This window comes from Amphiura filiformis, chromosome 7 (genome assembly GCF_039555335.1).
Source record: "Amphiura filiformis chromosome 7, Afil_fr2py, whole genome shotgun sequence".
Lineage (NCBI taxonomy): Eukaryota > Metazoa > Echinodermata > Ophiuroidea > Amphilepidida > Amphiuridae > Amphiura > Amphiura filiformis.
In genome coordinates, this window is record NC_092634.1 from 3,559,781 (window position 1) to 3,575,334 (window position 15,554).

At 35.2% G+C, this 15,554-nt stretch overlaps 1 protein-coding gene across 1 annotated transcript in view; it reads left to right on the forward strand.

Moving 5' to 3' along the window:
- Positions 1-15,554, forward strand: part of LOC140156567 (uncharacterized) — a 35,148-nt gene that overhangs the window by 12,097 nt on the left and 7,497 nt on the right. The window contains exons 10-12 of the mRNA XM_072179507.1: positions 1,493-1,640; positions 1,971-2,110; positions 14,305-14,382. Of these exons, the coding sequence (XP_072035608.1) occupies positions 1,493-1,640; positions 1,971-2,110; positions 14,305-14,382 (366 nt within the window). The remainder of the gene's footprint in view (positions 1-1,492; positions 1,641-1,970; positions 2,111-14,304; positions 14,383-15,554) is intronic.

Genomic DNA, 15,554 nt, shown 5'->3' on the forward strand with positions numbered 1-15,554 from the left:
GCATCGTCAATTTAAAGCTTATAATTATTACACGCATGTGCTCACCTTAATAACATCATTAGTGCATAAAAAAATATATATAATTCTGAAATGTTTGGGGGAAAAGGCAAAGATTTCATCATTTTAGCTGTCAATTTACTGTACGATCACGAACAGAAAGCACAGTGAGCATGAAATCCATGGCCCATGTAATTTTAGTGTTTACAAACGATCACCCCCATAATAATAGCCGTGACCTCGCTAGTAATGAAAGTCTCCTTCGTTGGTTTGTATCGCTTTCACCTTGCCTATTTCCACCAATCACGGCATCTCTTTCTTACGAAAGTGTCTGGTAAACATGAATAATTAATCGTAACATGAATAATTAATTGTCAAATAGCGTCGTCATTTTATTACTGCAATGCTCACCCTTTACCCGATGTACAAAATAATACGTGGAATAAATTTAATTTAATTTAATTTGCATTTCATTTGAAACGATATGGTTTAAAATTGCAAATCATATAACAGTACATACAAAAGCTATTTTAAGCAATTTTCAGCGAACATTTAAGGAAATTTGTAATAAATTTAGGTATGAATAAATCAAGTGAAATTAGGGGTATTGCGGTATATGGTATATTTTCATGTTTTGACATCTCTTCATCGCGTAGCTAGCAGTAGGAGATTGGGTCATCCATGGCCTCAAATTCTCCAAAAATAGAACTCATCTGGTGTAAAACCTTTTAAACTGCACTATATTTTTCACATGAATGTTATGTTGAGGTCTCATTAATGCATGATAGGTAAGTCACAGCGATAGTCGAAGTTTAATAAGCTTAAAGAAAGTTGCTGAGCTTGCTGTGTACGGTACTGTGTACAGTGTAGTCAGTATTTTACGTTCGGTAAACTAAAATTACTTTCAGGATTCAAAGTTGAAACAACTGCTTTTAACAAAAAAAAAAGATAATCAACTTGGTTTTGTTATTAATAATGTTATAGTAAGTTGCATACAAATTCCCACCTATTTATAGGGTATTATGATTTTACAATTTTTTTTCTCAATATTTTGCGGGAATCGAAAGCCTGGTTCTGATGAGAACCAAAGGTTCTCGCAAAAGCCATTTGCGAGAACCTAAACTGGTTCCCGCAATTGATTGCGAATTTGAACCCCTGGAACTGCTGAAAACTATAGCAGTAGTAGGCTTAAAGTTTGGATAATAATAGGCGAAGATTATTGGCCAGATAGAACAGCCTAATCCGTGCAAAAACAACAAATGCAATGAAGCGATCTGTCTCGAGTGATGTCATGCCGACCGATTGAATAGGACCTGCTACACTAAAAGCCCCACTACCAACAATACAGTGCTTCAATGGAATAACAAATCTTATGTGGTAGGCAGATACTAAGTCACTGTGCTAATGAATTTTGCATAGATTTTAACAGTAAATCCAAAGAATTCATTGATATGTTCCAATTCAGCTTCAATTTATTTAATATTTTTGCCAACAGAGTTCCCAGTTACCACCATTAGCAAGGACACTACCCCCTCTAGGTGGCTCATCACCACGCTCAAATCTTCCCGGTTTATCTGCCACGACAAAAACATCTACCAATCCACTCAATCAGGGATTACTACCAAACATCAAATATGAACAAGGTGAGTTTAGATTGTGCTAATTTTTTATGTCAAGCATATCTAAGCATTAACAGCTAAAATCTAGGAGCTAAATGCTGACAAAACGTAGGCCAGGCACAAGTGACATGGTGAAGGGGTCAATGTATGCCTTAAATAGCTGTTCAGGGTATTTTACATGACAAGTGTAGCCAACAATCAGGCTTTATTACCCTGATCGGAATTGACTGTAATGAGACCTTTTATCATGGGCCACTGGGAGAGCAGATAAGATTTTTTTTTGGTCCTGCCGGGACCTCTCACACCAATGTCATGAATGAGTAATGCCTTATTTCTTTCCCAATTTTGATTTAGAAGAACATATCAAGAGAAGGCATGAAGAACAAGTGAGCAGAACAAATGCAGAGGAAGAAAAAGAGAATAGAAACACTGAGGATAGCGAAGAGGAGAGTGATGATGATGACAATACTTCCGCATTGGATCCATTTGCCACTGTGAGTTGTAGAAAATGTGATTTTTGTAGTGTTGTTGCAAGTAGAAATCGTTGTATCATTAAGTCACAAATTGAATTTGAAAGATACCTAGCGCTAGAAGGCATGAAAGCACATTAGCTTAGTATATAGGATTAATTCTACTATACTCATGCCTGTTTAGAGCCTAATTCTAGAGCTTAGTTTGTAGAATTAATTCTAGTATACCCATCATGCCTGTTTAGAAACTAATTGTAGAGCTTAGTATATAGAATTAATTCTAGTCTTCTCACCATGCATGCCAGTACTAATTGAACAGTTATTCCACTGCGATTGAATCAATGTGTAAACAAAAAGATAAGAAAAACTGTATAAAAGTACAGCCAACCCCTCCCTCCTCGTTTTTTGAAACAAAATTGGAAGTGGGTCAAAATTGAATCTGTGTTTTTTTATTTGATAATTGTAAACATAATTCTGTTCTCCTTCTCACTTTACAAAACTAGTTTAATTCATATAGCGCTTTTTCAATCTTTTTGTTTTTGCCCTTACTACTAGAACATTTTCTCTTTAACAAGGTCTGCAACTTAAAGCAATATTATAACATTATCATACAAAATAGATTAGCAATTCTTTGACATAAAATGTTAGTTTTACTGTCAGATATATCCCTTTATTTTTGAGCGAACAACTACGGCAAAGCAAAGAAAATTGGAATTTACTACCAGCGCAGTATGTCATGTAATCGTACCACTCCTTCGGTCATGTTATGGTACGACCCTTTGTTGTGTAGATCACCGTCACATACGCCGTGTACGTACTGTGTGTTGTGAACATCGTGTATGCGTTCGACTAATAATTCCATCGTAATAATAAGGCGCCGGTTCAGGCGCTTTATTCAAAATCTCGGATTTTGACAAAACTACAGCACCTAGAGTCTTGATTTTTGCAGGGTATATTGGTTTAATAAAGTACAATATAATCGTGTAAAAAATGAATTTTAAAAATCAGTGAGGCGTCCTCAACAGCAAATGTTATAATATGGCTTTAAGTGTATGTCTTTTCAGCATATGAAGAGCTTTGTTGCAAAACCCCTTACATCCACTTGCTCAATTTTGAGAACACATCAAAATATCATCAAAAAATCACTGATATTTTAGGTTTTCAACAAAAGCATGTTTTGGCAGGATGCTCATCCTACCCAAAAACTGCTTTTGTTGAAAACCCCAACCAAACCCCGAAACAAAAACATAAGTGTGAAATGTACCCGTAGTCTCCTAACTTTCTCTTTATCTTATTTTAAGTTTGAATTTCTACTATTTCTTCCTTCTTGTGTCTATGCTTTTCATATAACCATGTGTTAGAGATTTGTATCTACTAGTGGCAACTGGAAGGACTTACAACCTGTTAGATATGAATCAGAGCAATTACCTCGAGTAAACTTAATGCAGGTATAATGGTTGCTAGATGTATCCATGCATACCCAACCCTATGGTATTCACAAGCATGATAGATTGCCTGCCTGCTCAAAGTAGCATGAATGTTTTTGCCAAGTGTACATTGTTATGCCAAGTGCACCTGTTTTTACACTGATTTGAATGTATGCATAATTCAGGATAATGTTGTAAATTAATCAGAAAATTGAGATAGATTTCTGCCATTTTATTGTATACATTCTGTGAAATAATTAACATGTAGCCTATATTTGACTGCAAGATGGATCATACTGACAAATGCCAGATAACTATAAACCATCCTTTGTTTTGTGCTATTCCAGTTGAAATCCCTAACCCCTTATGGAAGACATGACCTTAATCTCTCACACAGGGGGTGTATAGATTTCAATTGGAATACCCCATTATATGATCTGTAGAGGGCGATGTTATCAATTGTTGACCAGTTATTATTTTGCAGTGTAAAACTGTTTTTGCCATAAGGCAAAGCACTTCAATGTTTATTTTATAGAGGTGGTTTATATGGCTATTCCAGTTGAAAGCTGTACTCCCCCCCCCCTCCCCCCTATGGCAGACATGACCTTAATCTTCCACACAGGGAGTGTGAATTTCCAAGGGGTTACCTGAATGGGTGACTCCATTTGAAATCTACACCCCTGTAACAAACTAAAGGAAGAAGCAGAATCACTTTAGGCATACTAGACGCTTGTTTTCAGTATTTGCAAGCTGGAGAGGGGCTTAACCGTTGATGACTATTGGCAGATCTTGTGCAACGCTAATCAGTGGTATTGCATAATTACATGCTGAAAGTATGCACATTTTGGGAATTCTGCTTCCAATTTTATATGAAGTCATAATATCAGCAAAACATCCCCATCCCCAGATTTCTACAGTATCCCATATCATAAGGTGGTGTACAGTTACTTTATCAAATCAACAAACACACTCAAGTACACACCCTTTGCACTTGATATAGTCATTTGAAGATACAGTTCAACCTCCCTTATCTGGAACTCTTTTAGGTGGATTTCTCTGTTATCCGGACATAGAAAACATGTTTTTGATGCTTTGAGAGTTTTATTTCATGTGCTGAAGCATTTAGGAGGACATAAATAGGTGGCATAGTGTACTCAAATGCCATCTTTCAGTATGATTGCCCCATTTGAGTAATAATTTGCTGTCTCAATGTTAGCACTTCAGACATTCAATGCAGAATTACATATAATTCACTTATCCGGATTTTTCACTTATCCGACCAATGCTGGGTCCCATCATGGCCGGATAAGAGAGATTGTGACTGTATTATACAGTAAGCCAAAAAATTAAGGTACCAGTTGTGTTCACACCTGTTTATCCTAAATAAAGACAAATGTGTCAAAATTAAGCAGCTGATGCCCGTACTCTTTAGCTCTGATTCAAGACCTTGTTTGTTGAAATTGGTTAAGAATTAAAGAAACGGTAGTCAAAAACCTGATGAAAATATGAAATAAAAAGTTGCTATAGTATGCTAGCAATGAAAGCACAACGCTAGTTTTTCGTGCTAATCAATGAAAGCACAGCGCTACTTATCTTGTTCGCGAACGCTTTGTGTACAAATCAATAGGGTATGCAATGTGGCAAACTGCAACTTTTAAATTAGCATCTTCCTTGGGGTTTTGGATCGTTGTGTCTTTATTTTTTAAACAATGTCAACGAATGAGGTCTTAAATTCGACCTAAAAGATGTAGCTATTGGCTGTTGGTTCCAATTATTACATATCTGCCTTTGTTTAGGATATACAGGGGGTGAATGTAACTGGTACCTTAATTTTTTGGCTTACTGTATAGGGCTGTGACACTCATGCCCAATCTCTGTATAAAAAGTGAAGTTACTTCACAGCAGTTTAATTGACACATCGGCAGTTTAATTGATGTCCAGTGTATTAATCAACCAAGTCTCTTGTGATATATGAGTTGTTACATCCCAAAACAAAATCGCACACCTATGTAAGGATATCACTAAATCACATCACATCCAGATTGTAAAAAAACCACCACTCCAGCACACACAGTATACGCTGGCAAAGTGATGTTATAATCGGATTAACTACCATAGCAATAGGTGAAAACAATTTTTGAATACATCACGCTGCACTACAAGCAGGTTGCACTCATCACCTGTGTATGTCTGCAATCGTAGATTGAATGCAATTACCAGTCTTTTCAAAGATACTAATCTTAAAAGTGCGAGTGATCAGCATGATATGGTTCAATGCAGAGGTACTGTGTGAACGTACCAGTGTAGCGAGGTATATTCAAAATTGATTTCACCTATTGCTATGGTAGTTAATCCGATTGTTACATAACTTTGCCAGCGTATAGATGGACAAGTCTTACAACATGATATTTGATTTATTGTCATGCTCTAGTTTGAAATTATTTATGACTCATTCAATCTTGGTATATAAATTGTGCTATTTTCAGTAAAATCAGACATTTTGTTCCCAGTAATATCATCTTCCACGCTATCCACGTTTGGCCTGATTTTTGTGCAATTTCCAACAAAACAAATAATTGAAATAATATTAAATGGATTTGTGGAAGGAATTAGGTACATCGCAAGTACTTCATTATATTTAGAAAGGTGACTACAAACTTGGAATATTATTGCCAAATTATTCAGCTTTCATTTGGGAGTTGTTGAGTCTATAGACCACTTGACATGCGACGTCATTGCCCGGCAGCATGCGCACGCATTACCCCCAGACAGAAATAATTTGACCACAAACACCAATTGCGTATCTGTCAGGCATTCAGACAGACATTCATATATTTATTTGCATCAAATATCATATGTTACAATAAATTAGCATGCACATTAAGAAAACAGCTTCCACAATACTTTGAATATATAGTTAGTATTATTACCAGGACCTAGATGAACCTACCTAAGATACCTCCCCAGTGAACTATCTACCTGGGAGCTGATTAAGTCATAACAAAACTATATTATTGGATATACCGCCCCAGTGAACAATCTACCTGGAATCTAGTACCTCCCCAGTGAACAATCTACCTGGGAGCTGAATTGATCATGAATCAGGACCTAGATGAACCTAAGTTACCTCAACCCAGTGAACAACCTACCTGGGAACTGATCATGTCATAATGAATATATTATTGGATATACCGTCCCAGTGAACAATCTACCTGGAATCTAGTACCTCCCCAGTGAACAATCTACCTGGGAGCTGAATTGATCATGAATCAGGAGCTGATCATGTCATAACTAAACAAATGAATAATTATATTAGTGAATAGTGGGCTGAATCTTTACGATAACTGTGCATGAATACTGTTCTTCCAAGAGATTGCTTCCTGGAATCCTAGGAGAGAAATTCCTGAAAGGTTAATTTGGATATAAAATAGTATATTAATCCAATATGAAAATATATAAAGTATACATGTACATAATTAAATACATGTTAGAAAACATTGCCTTACTTGACTGTTTTAACATTGAGTAATCCTTGATAAAATTATAGTGAAAGTTAAATCACACCCATAGAACAGTTCATTCAACATGTTAAACTAGCTCAGAGAAGAGTTACCGTAAACTACTTTTTTTCTACAAGATGAAGTACCTGCAAAATTTATTCTTTAATATAGCCAAGCACAGGGTGGTCATATGACATTTTATCATAACGAACTTTGCTGATACCGCCATCATAAATATAAAAGAGCCCAGAGCATATGAATATATGTCAAATTGCACACCCCTAACTCTTGTAAGTAATTACATATTTCATTTCATTTTATTAAGCCAGAAAAAGCGTTATAAAATACATATATTGCCCATCTATAAGCACTACATCAAAAACAATTAGATATTTAAAATGATTAAATAAGCCCCTTGAAAAAGATCATCAGGACTGTTAGATAACATACCAATGGTAAACTGCTCCACGAGTCCAACAATTCGATATTAATACATCTTTGCTATAATTGCTACTGGTACCACACTTATGTAGATAATATCCTGGTGTAGGTTATTCACCCAGTAGTTTAAATGAACAAACAAAGCAAAGTGAGTTGCACATTTTTTGTTACAGTATTAAATTTAATTTACAATATAATCTTCTTCAGATAATGTCACATATTTTATTAAATTTTCTTTGATTATCCAAGATTATTCTTTCTTATACATCAACATTTTTTAATTAGCCATAAACTTTCGGCTTTTATTATATTATTTTCAAACCTTTAATGGCTTTAAATGCACACCTTGCAATAGGGAGTGGTGGGTGGGAGAAAAAATTCACCACATGACTTGTCTGCATGAATGTTGACAGAATAATGGTGGTACATACACACACACAAGAATCAAGCCTTGTTAAAGGTGATCGCTGATTGGCCCAATGAACACTGATGGTGCCCATGATAAACAAATAGACAATACACATGTATCACCTCATATTGATCTTATATCACTTCATATTGATCTTTTAGCAATAAACTAACAGGACCAAACCATTATTTCTGCAGGGGTCAAACTGGTTTTTAACCTGGTGGTTCAAAACGTTATTACCCCCAGACAGAAATAATTTGACCACAAACACCAATTGCGTATCTGTCAGGCATTCAGACAGACATTCATATATTTATTTGCATCAAATATCATATGTTACAATAAATTAGCATGCACATTAAGAAAACAGCTTCCACAATACTTTGAATATATAGTTAGTATTATTACCAGGACCTAGATGAACCTACCTAAGATACCTCCCCAGTGAACTATCTACCTGGGAGCTGATTAAGTCATAACAAAACTATATTATTGGATATACCGCCCCAGTGAACAATCTACCTGGAATCTAGTACCTCCCAGTGAACAATCTACCTGGGAGCTGAATTGATCATGAATCAGGACCTAGATGAACCTAAGTTACCTCAACCCAGTGAACAACCTACCTGGGAACTGATCATGTCATAATGAATATATTATTGGATATACCGTCCCAGTGAACAATCTACCTGGAATCTAGTACCTCCCAGTGAACAATCTACCTGGGAGCTGAATTGATCATGAATCAGGAGCTGATCATGTCATAACTAAACAAATGAATAATTATATTAGTGAATAGTGGGCTGAATCTTTACGATAACTGTGCATGAATACTGTTCTTCCAAGAGATTGCTTCCTGGAATCCTAGGAGAGAAATTCCTGAAAGGTTAATTTGGATATAAAATAGTATATTAAATTAATCCAATATGAAAATATATAAAGTATACATGTACATAATTAAATACATGTTAGAAAACATTGCCAAAGGAGGCACTAGTCATACATTAAAATGTATGCAAGTGACTCCTTAGCCCTTTTTTTTTTTTTTTTTTTTTTTTTTTTTGGTGAAGGGTGGGGGTATATAGATTTCTTTCTTTCCTTTTTGCATTATTTGGTATTGCCAAGAAATAGATGAGTGCATTTGAGTAACAAGTGTTAATAATCCAAGCAGTATCACCTGCATAATACGATTAACTTTAATGCATTCATCGTCAATACAATGTAACTGTGGCTGAATAGTTATAGATGGAAAATTCGTCTAAACGTTATATTGTGAATACCTTTTGGTCAAACAATTTGTGAGTTTTTGTGACCCATTTGTAATCCATACCTCATAAAACTTTATAAAGTTTTGTAGCCAACATATTGTAGCCAACATATTGCGAGGGCCTTTTATAGATCTGTTATCGCCTGTTATGCATGATTATCTGCAACTTAATCTTATATAGCGCATTATATCAAAGACCACAAGGCGCTTTACAATTAAAACATGAGTACGTAAAAACAAAATGCCCATAGAACTATAAATATACATCATTAAAAATAACAATTAAATTTTAAATGAGGAACACGATGAACATTGCACAAAAGGGATTGCACGGAAAAAATACATGCAAATGAGCAAAGAAACAACTATGTGAAATGTTAAAGTGACGGCAAAAGCAATAAAGCAAAATAAGCTTAACCAAAGTAATTTTTATAAACAACGGCAATATACTGCAAACAGATATCAAACAGAAGATGAAATTAGAATCATAAAACACAATTTTTTTAAAAGCCAAGCTGTACACTACATAGATAACACGTGAGTTGAAAACTAAAAAATGAAAATGAAGTATACCGCAAAGCAATTAAACACATGATCAATTCAATGCAATATCAAAATGGCAATTTAACACAGTATCAAATTGAATATGAAAAATTCCAAACAAATGGATACTTAACAAACAATACCAAAGTGGTGAAACAAACATATTTACACCAGGTATAATACTCAATGAAAAGAGCAATCACGAGAACAACCAAGAAAATAACTTGAGTGAGTAGGCAAAATATTATGCGAAACATATTGCACACTTTTTAAAATATAATTAATAACCAAAATTGCACAATTATTAATAATATCAAAATATGAACTAACAATACCAAAGTGGCGAAGCAAACATATCTACACCAGGTATAATGCTCAAATGACAAGAGCAAGACACATCACGAGAGCGACCAAATACTATATATGAAAACAATCTTGAAATTTGCGGGCACCGTAATTCTGTTTCTTAAGTTTCTGGAGAAAATGTAAAAATGTAGTTTGGTCACTGACTAACTTACGCCAACCTGACAATTGAATTCTTAATAATTATTGTTCTTGTACAATGTAAGTTATCCACTGCACAGTGTCAGCAAATGTAAACTTATAACTTGAGCACTCCAATTGCTAAATATACTTTCTCCATACTTCCATTAAGCAGACATTTGGAGTATACCGATACACAACAACTGAAAGTAATATTTGATAATGCTGTATAATACATGCTGGTGAGCCAGTCAAATGTTCCGATAAATTGAATCACACGCAATTCCAGTACTTTGGTCCCATCTCCATAAGAAGTGAGTACATGTTTTTTTTTTTTAATACATGATTGCATGCCGTTTTATTTTATGCTTATTAACCCAAGCAATCGAAACAGTCCTTGTGTAGCTTATAAATGCAACATGCAATACTATACAATTTCTTCTTCACCTAGGCAGAAGTGCATCTATACCTAGTGTTTAATTATACCATTATCATGTTAATCGAGTATATTTATTAATCTGTGCTGAATATATTGTACGCTGTTCTTGTATCATCCTTTGACTGCTTAATAAAGGACCATGCAGTAACTTCTTCAGTGGTATTTGCATCCATCCTTAGCCTCCTTCAGTAACATTCCATGTTATGTGCAAAACTATACCAATATAAGTCATTGTTATATGTGGCTAAAGTAAGCCCCTGTAGGTATTGTAGGTTAATGATGGGATCAATGTCAAGTAGCTGTGGTAATTGCGACTCTTAAAACAGGCAAAGCATCTTCCCTTCTGCTACCCGACTAGAAGTATTTAATCTGCAATGAAGAAGAGAGAAACAAGGAGGAGCAAATTGTGCAAGCATATAGTCCTTCACCTATATATACACACAAGCCTAATGAAAATACCTTACTCAAAGAAAAAACAAAATATTTACTCATTTTTTGAAAATCCGGTACATAAAGATGTCACCGAGTGGAGTAAACAATTGAAGTAAACTATGCCGAGTTGGAACTCATTGCTGATCAATAAGCATTCGGCAAATTAGCTGGAAGAATTTGGGCAATAGAACCATAGACCATAGACTATGATCCAACAACTTGTTTATCACTTTGGCTTTCCTGATGATAAATTTTCCATAAGCTCCTTTAAAAATCACAATTTTTGCATATATGACAAAATAGAATATGTCATAGACTATTTTCGATAATAAATGTTAACCATTATGAATGCGTTCAATTTACAATTACTGTATTCAACATTAAGTGGTCAAATGATTAGTGTTAATTTAATGTAATACTAACAGCCAGAGTATGCAAATAAGTGGAGTACGAGGCAGTCTACTGTCCGAGAAACCCTTAAACGACCTTCCAAAATGCTAAAATTATTATAGTGCTGTTCATTTCTGTTGACATTTTCCTCAAGTTTCATACACAAGCATCTCTATTTACATGACGCTCACCGATTGCCTTGAATATTAAACCTGCTAACCATTTTACAATTTTTCATGACGATTGCTATCAGCAAAAACTTTGCACCATTCAAAATTAAAATCATTCAAAATTAAAACTGCACACGAGTGCACCATTCAGAATTAAAGCTGCTCATTAAATTTCCCGATGGTCATTGACATTACTACAAGATGCCCCACCCACAAAAAAAAACAGCGCGGCATATGAATGGAGAGAGCATAAACAGTAGTACGATGTATGTCGCTGGCATGGCCCACCTCTTATTTTAATTTACCTCCAACAAGGGGAAAACCCCCGAGATCTTTTAATCCACTACAACAATCAAAATCCGTGAATTTATTGGACCAAGGCTTGGTACTCCCCAAAAGTTTGAGTTCTCTTGACCCAACGCTTATTATTTCTGATCCATGCTTTTATCAAAGCACCCTTTAAAATCAATCATTGCCCCAACTTGTCATTCATTCTGGGCATTCATGGCCCGGCCCTGTTTTGAAATAATATCGATCATATTTTCTTTTTATAACAATGAAACACGCCAATTCGATATAATCAAGTGCGTTGAATTCTGCAGCCTGTCATGCCTATCTTTGTCCTGCAGAAGTCCGATATTTTTCTCTCAATTAAGTTAATGCATTACGTGAACAACGTAAATTAAATGTAAAAGCCCAATATGATACTAATTTATAACATTTTAACCCATAACTGCACAAGTTTATTGATACATAAAAGCTCATAAAATTTGTTTTGGTTTCGACTCAACGTTGTACGTATTCAACGATGTATACTAGTGTAAATTTAGGTATAACGTCATCTCATTAATATTAATATACGACCGTCGCAATCATTGTAATGCATGTAATGGGTTGCTGACACGTCATAGAAAATCGGCTATTTGCATAATCACCACAGATTGATTGACGGGCTTTGTGTTTTGTGTTCTGTTTTCGTGAATCAAAGTTTGACGTACTTTTAGCTCAGTCATTTTTAATAAAGCAATATTAATACTTTGTCTCACTATTGAATATATCTCCCTACGTTTATACTGAAACTGATATGACGAACTTTTTAAAAGCAAGTTTCTCACCAAATCAACTCATTATGACTGTCATTATGACCTCAACATCACTACTGCCTCCTCTTCATGGATACTCGGGATAGATGACTGCAGACATCTTACTTGAAAATTACGTTTCAGTACTGTTATTTTACGTAGAATTGTTACATTCCAGCGGCTTCCGTTCCCTCAATCGGGTTAGTTTTAACCAGGTATTTGATGCAAATAAAATTCGATCAATGTCGCAAATTATTTACCCTTGATCCTTCCATGCTTGCCGCAAGGCGCTGTAACATCATCTCGATGGTTTCACTCGCCCTGCAGCTGGTTGTTTCGATGCGTAAACACTTCAAATTAAAACGTCTATTTTCTGCCCACCGGATGCGAAAAGGAAACCAAACTATTACTACCATTTGTAGTTGCGATGTTTTAGACATTTGTGATGCCACTAGAATCTGGACGTCGATACCAATTGAATTGGTCCTGTCCAAGTATTTCTTTTAGATGTAGATTTAAGCGGTCTATGAATGCACTTAAATAACCGATGAAATATCAAGCCATGCACCCGCGAATTGCCCGGTACTTGTGCAATTATAATAGACCTAAAGTTTTTATTCCAGCTAGTAGCATCATTTATCCACAGCGGTCCCCTCAATTTATTTCCTTCATACGATCATGACAAATTTGTTTTAATTCTCCAACGAAATTTGTGAGAAAAAATTCACCACATGACTTGTCTGCATGAATGTTGACAGAATAATGGTGGTACATACACACACACAAGAATCAAGCCTTGTTAAAGGTGATCGCTGATTGGCCCAATGAACACTGATGGTGCCCATGATAAACAAATAGACAATACACATGTATCACCTCATATTGATCTTATATCACTTCATATTGATCTTTTAGCAATAAACTAACAGGACCAAACCATTATTTCTGCAGGGGTCAAACTGGTTTTTAACCTGGTGGTTCAAAACGTTATTATTATACTTTCCATTGTTCTTTGCCCTGCAGTGTGCGTGCGCATCGTAGTCTGCTCAGGGCATGTGTATTTTAAATCTCCCACCACATTTCATATAGTACAAGAAAGCCATTGAACAGTGAAGCGGTTCGTTCGGGCATATCGACAGACCAATCCCTCGCCTTTGTTGATAAACAATGATGTAAAGTGGTCTATAGTTTATTGGTTGGATCAGATTGTGTCACATGAAGTTATGAATACATGTAAATGTTAAATTTATTTGTATTTGATTGAAAAAGTCAACAATCCTTTGTTTTAACTATCTCCACGCGGGTGTTGACTGCAGACGACAAGTTTCAGTTTTTTTAATCAAAAAATTTCAGAATTCTCATGACCATATTTAGAATCGGCATGAAAAATGCATTAAAATGAGAACAAACAAGCCTAGTATTGGTTCAGTAGTTCGTAAGATAGCTCTTGAAATTTTGAGAAAATATCTCAAACCTTTTATGTTGAAGTCACATAGAGCATTAAGCTATGAAGATGTATTCATTTCTTGTGAGTGGAGAAATTTGTAAATGTGTTTCTACATCATGTATTTTCTGTGTAAATGTGCTTCTATATCATGTTTTATTTGCTCATTCATTCCTTCCTTCTCTATGTAGACTCATTTCTCAAAGAGTGGTGCCAGGCAAGACATGGAGCCTCTAGTCACAGCTATGCATAAAGTTAAAAGGAAAAAAGTACAGGTATATTATGGGTGCATCTGAAAGGTCAAAAGAGATGTTAGCAAAATTATTGAAATAATTCCTTTCAATTGGACTATTCCAGTTCAAATCCATGCCCCTATGGAAGACATGACCTTAATCTTTCACACAGGGAATGTGAAATACTCACTTGTAACACATTTTACCAACACACACACAGGACATAATCATACTAGTAAGAGCTTATTTTATTGTCATATAACTTGTGACGCTGATCAGAAAAGCAATTGCTGATATCTGATCAAAAAGTCACTAGCATACTATAGCGACATGTCACAAGTTGTCATCTTGAAGGCAACTGTGGCACTACGTCGCTAGCCACAATTTTGAAAAATTGCATGCTCCTACTTCTTGTATGATATGTATTATTTGACATACACAACTCCATCCTAATACAAAGATTTGACCCCTGTAACATCTCTTTTGACCAAAAGGATCACATTTGCTTTGCCTTGTTTAATTTTCTTCTTTCACTTTTTCTTGTCTTATTGCTTTCATCAAACTGCTTGTCTTTTGAAACATTTGCTTGTTAATTATAATAAGCATTTACTTTATTTGTTTGGTGTCCCATTGTCTTACAAGAACATATATCATAATCAAATCATAGGTATTGGAGTCCTGCAATACCTATGGTCAAATTTATGTGGAAGTCTGTTTGTATATTTGAAATCACTAAGAATTTTGATTTTGATGTTATACAACATCATTTGATTACAAAAATGCAGCCACAAATGAAATAATATACCAAAACTTTTGAGATTTCAAGCATTTAGATGTTGTTTCTGGACCTTATTAAACAGGTACAACATGTAATTCTCCTAGCACATAGTCTCAAGCTTTTATTTCCAGAAGATGGAAGTGTTGGTTGGGATGTATGCCCCCCCCCATTATTTATCAGGAGAAGTGACCCAAGTAATCCCCCATGTTGGTGATATAAAATTGACTGAAGTGAAGAGTAATTGTTTTTTTATTGATTTTGTTTGTTTCTGCAAGACTAACTACCAAAAGAGAAGATATCTCACCTTCCCAGAATCCTTTGCAACATGATACATCACCTCATTACATCAAATGTCACTCCCATTACTTTGTACAGGTTGCCTTTTTTATTTTGAAAATATACTGGCTAAACATATGTTGATAGTCAAGAA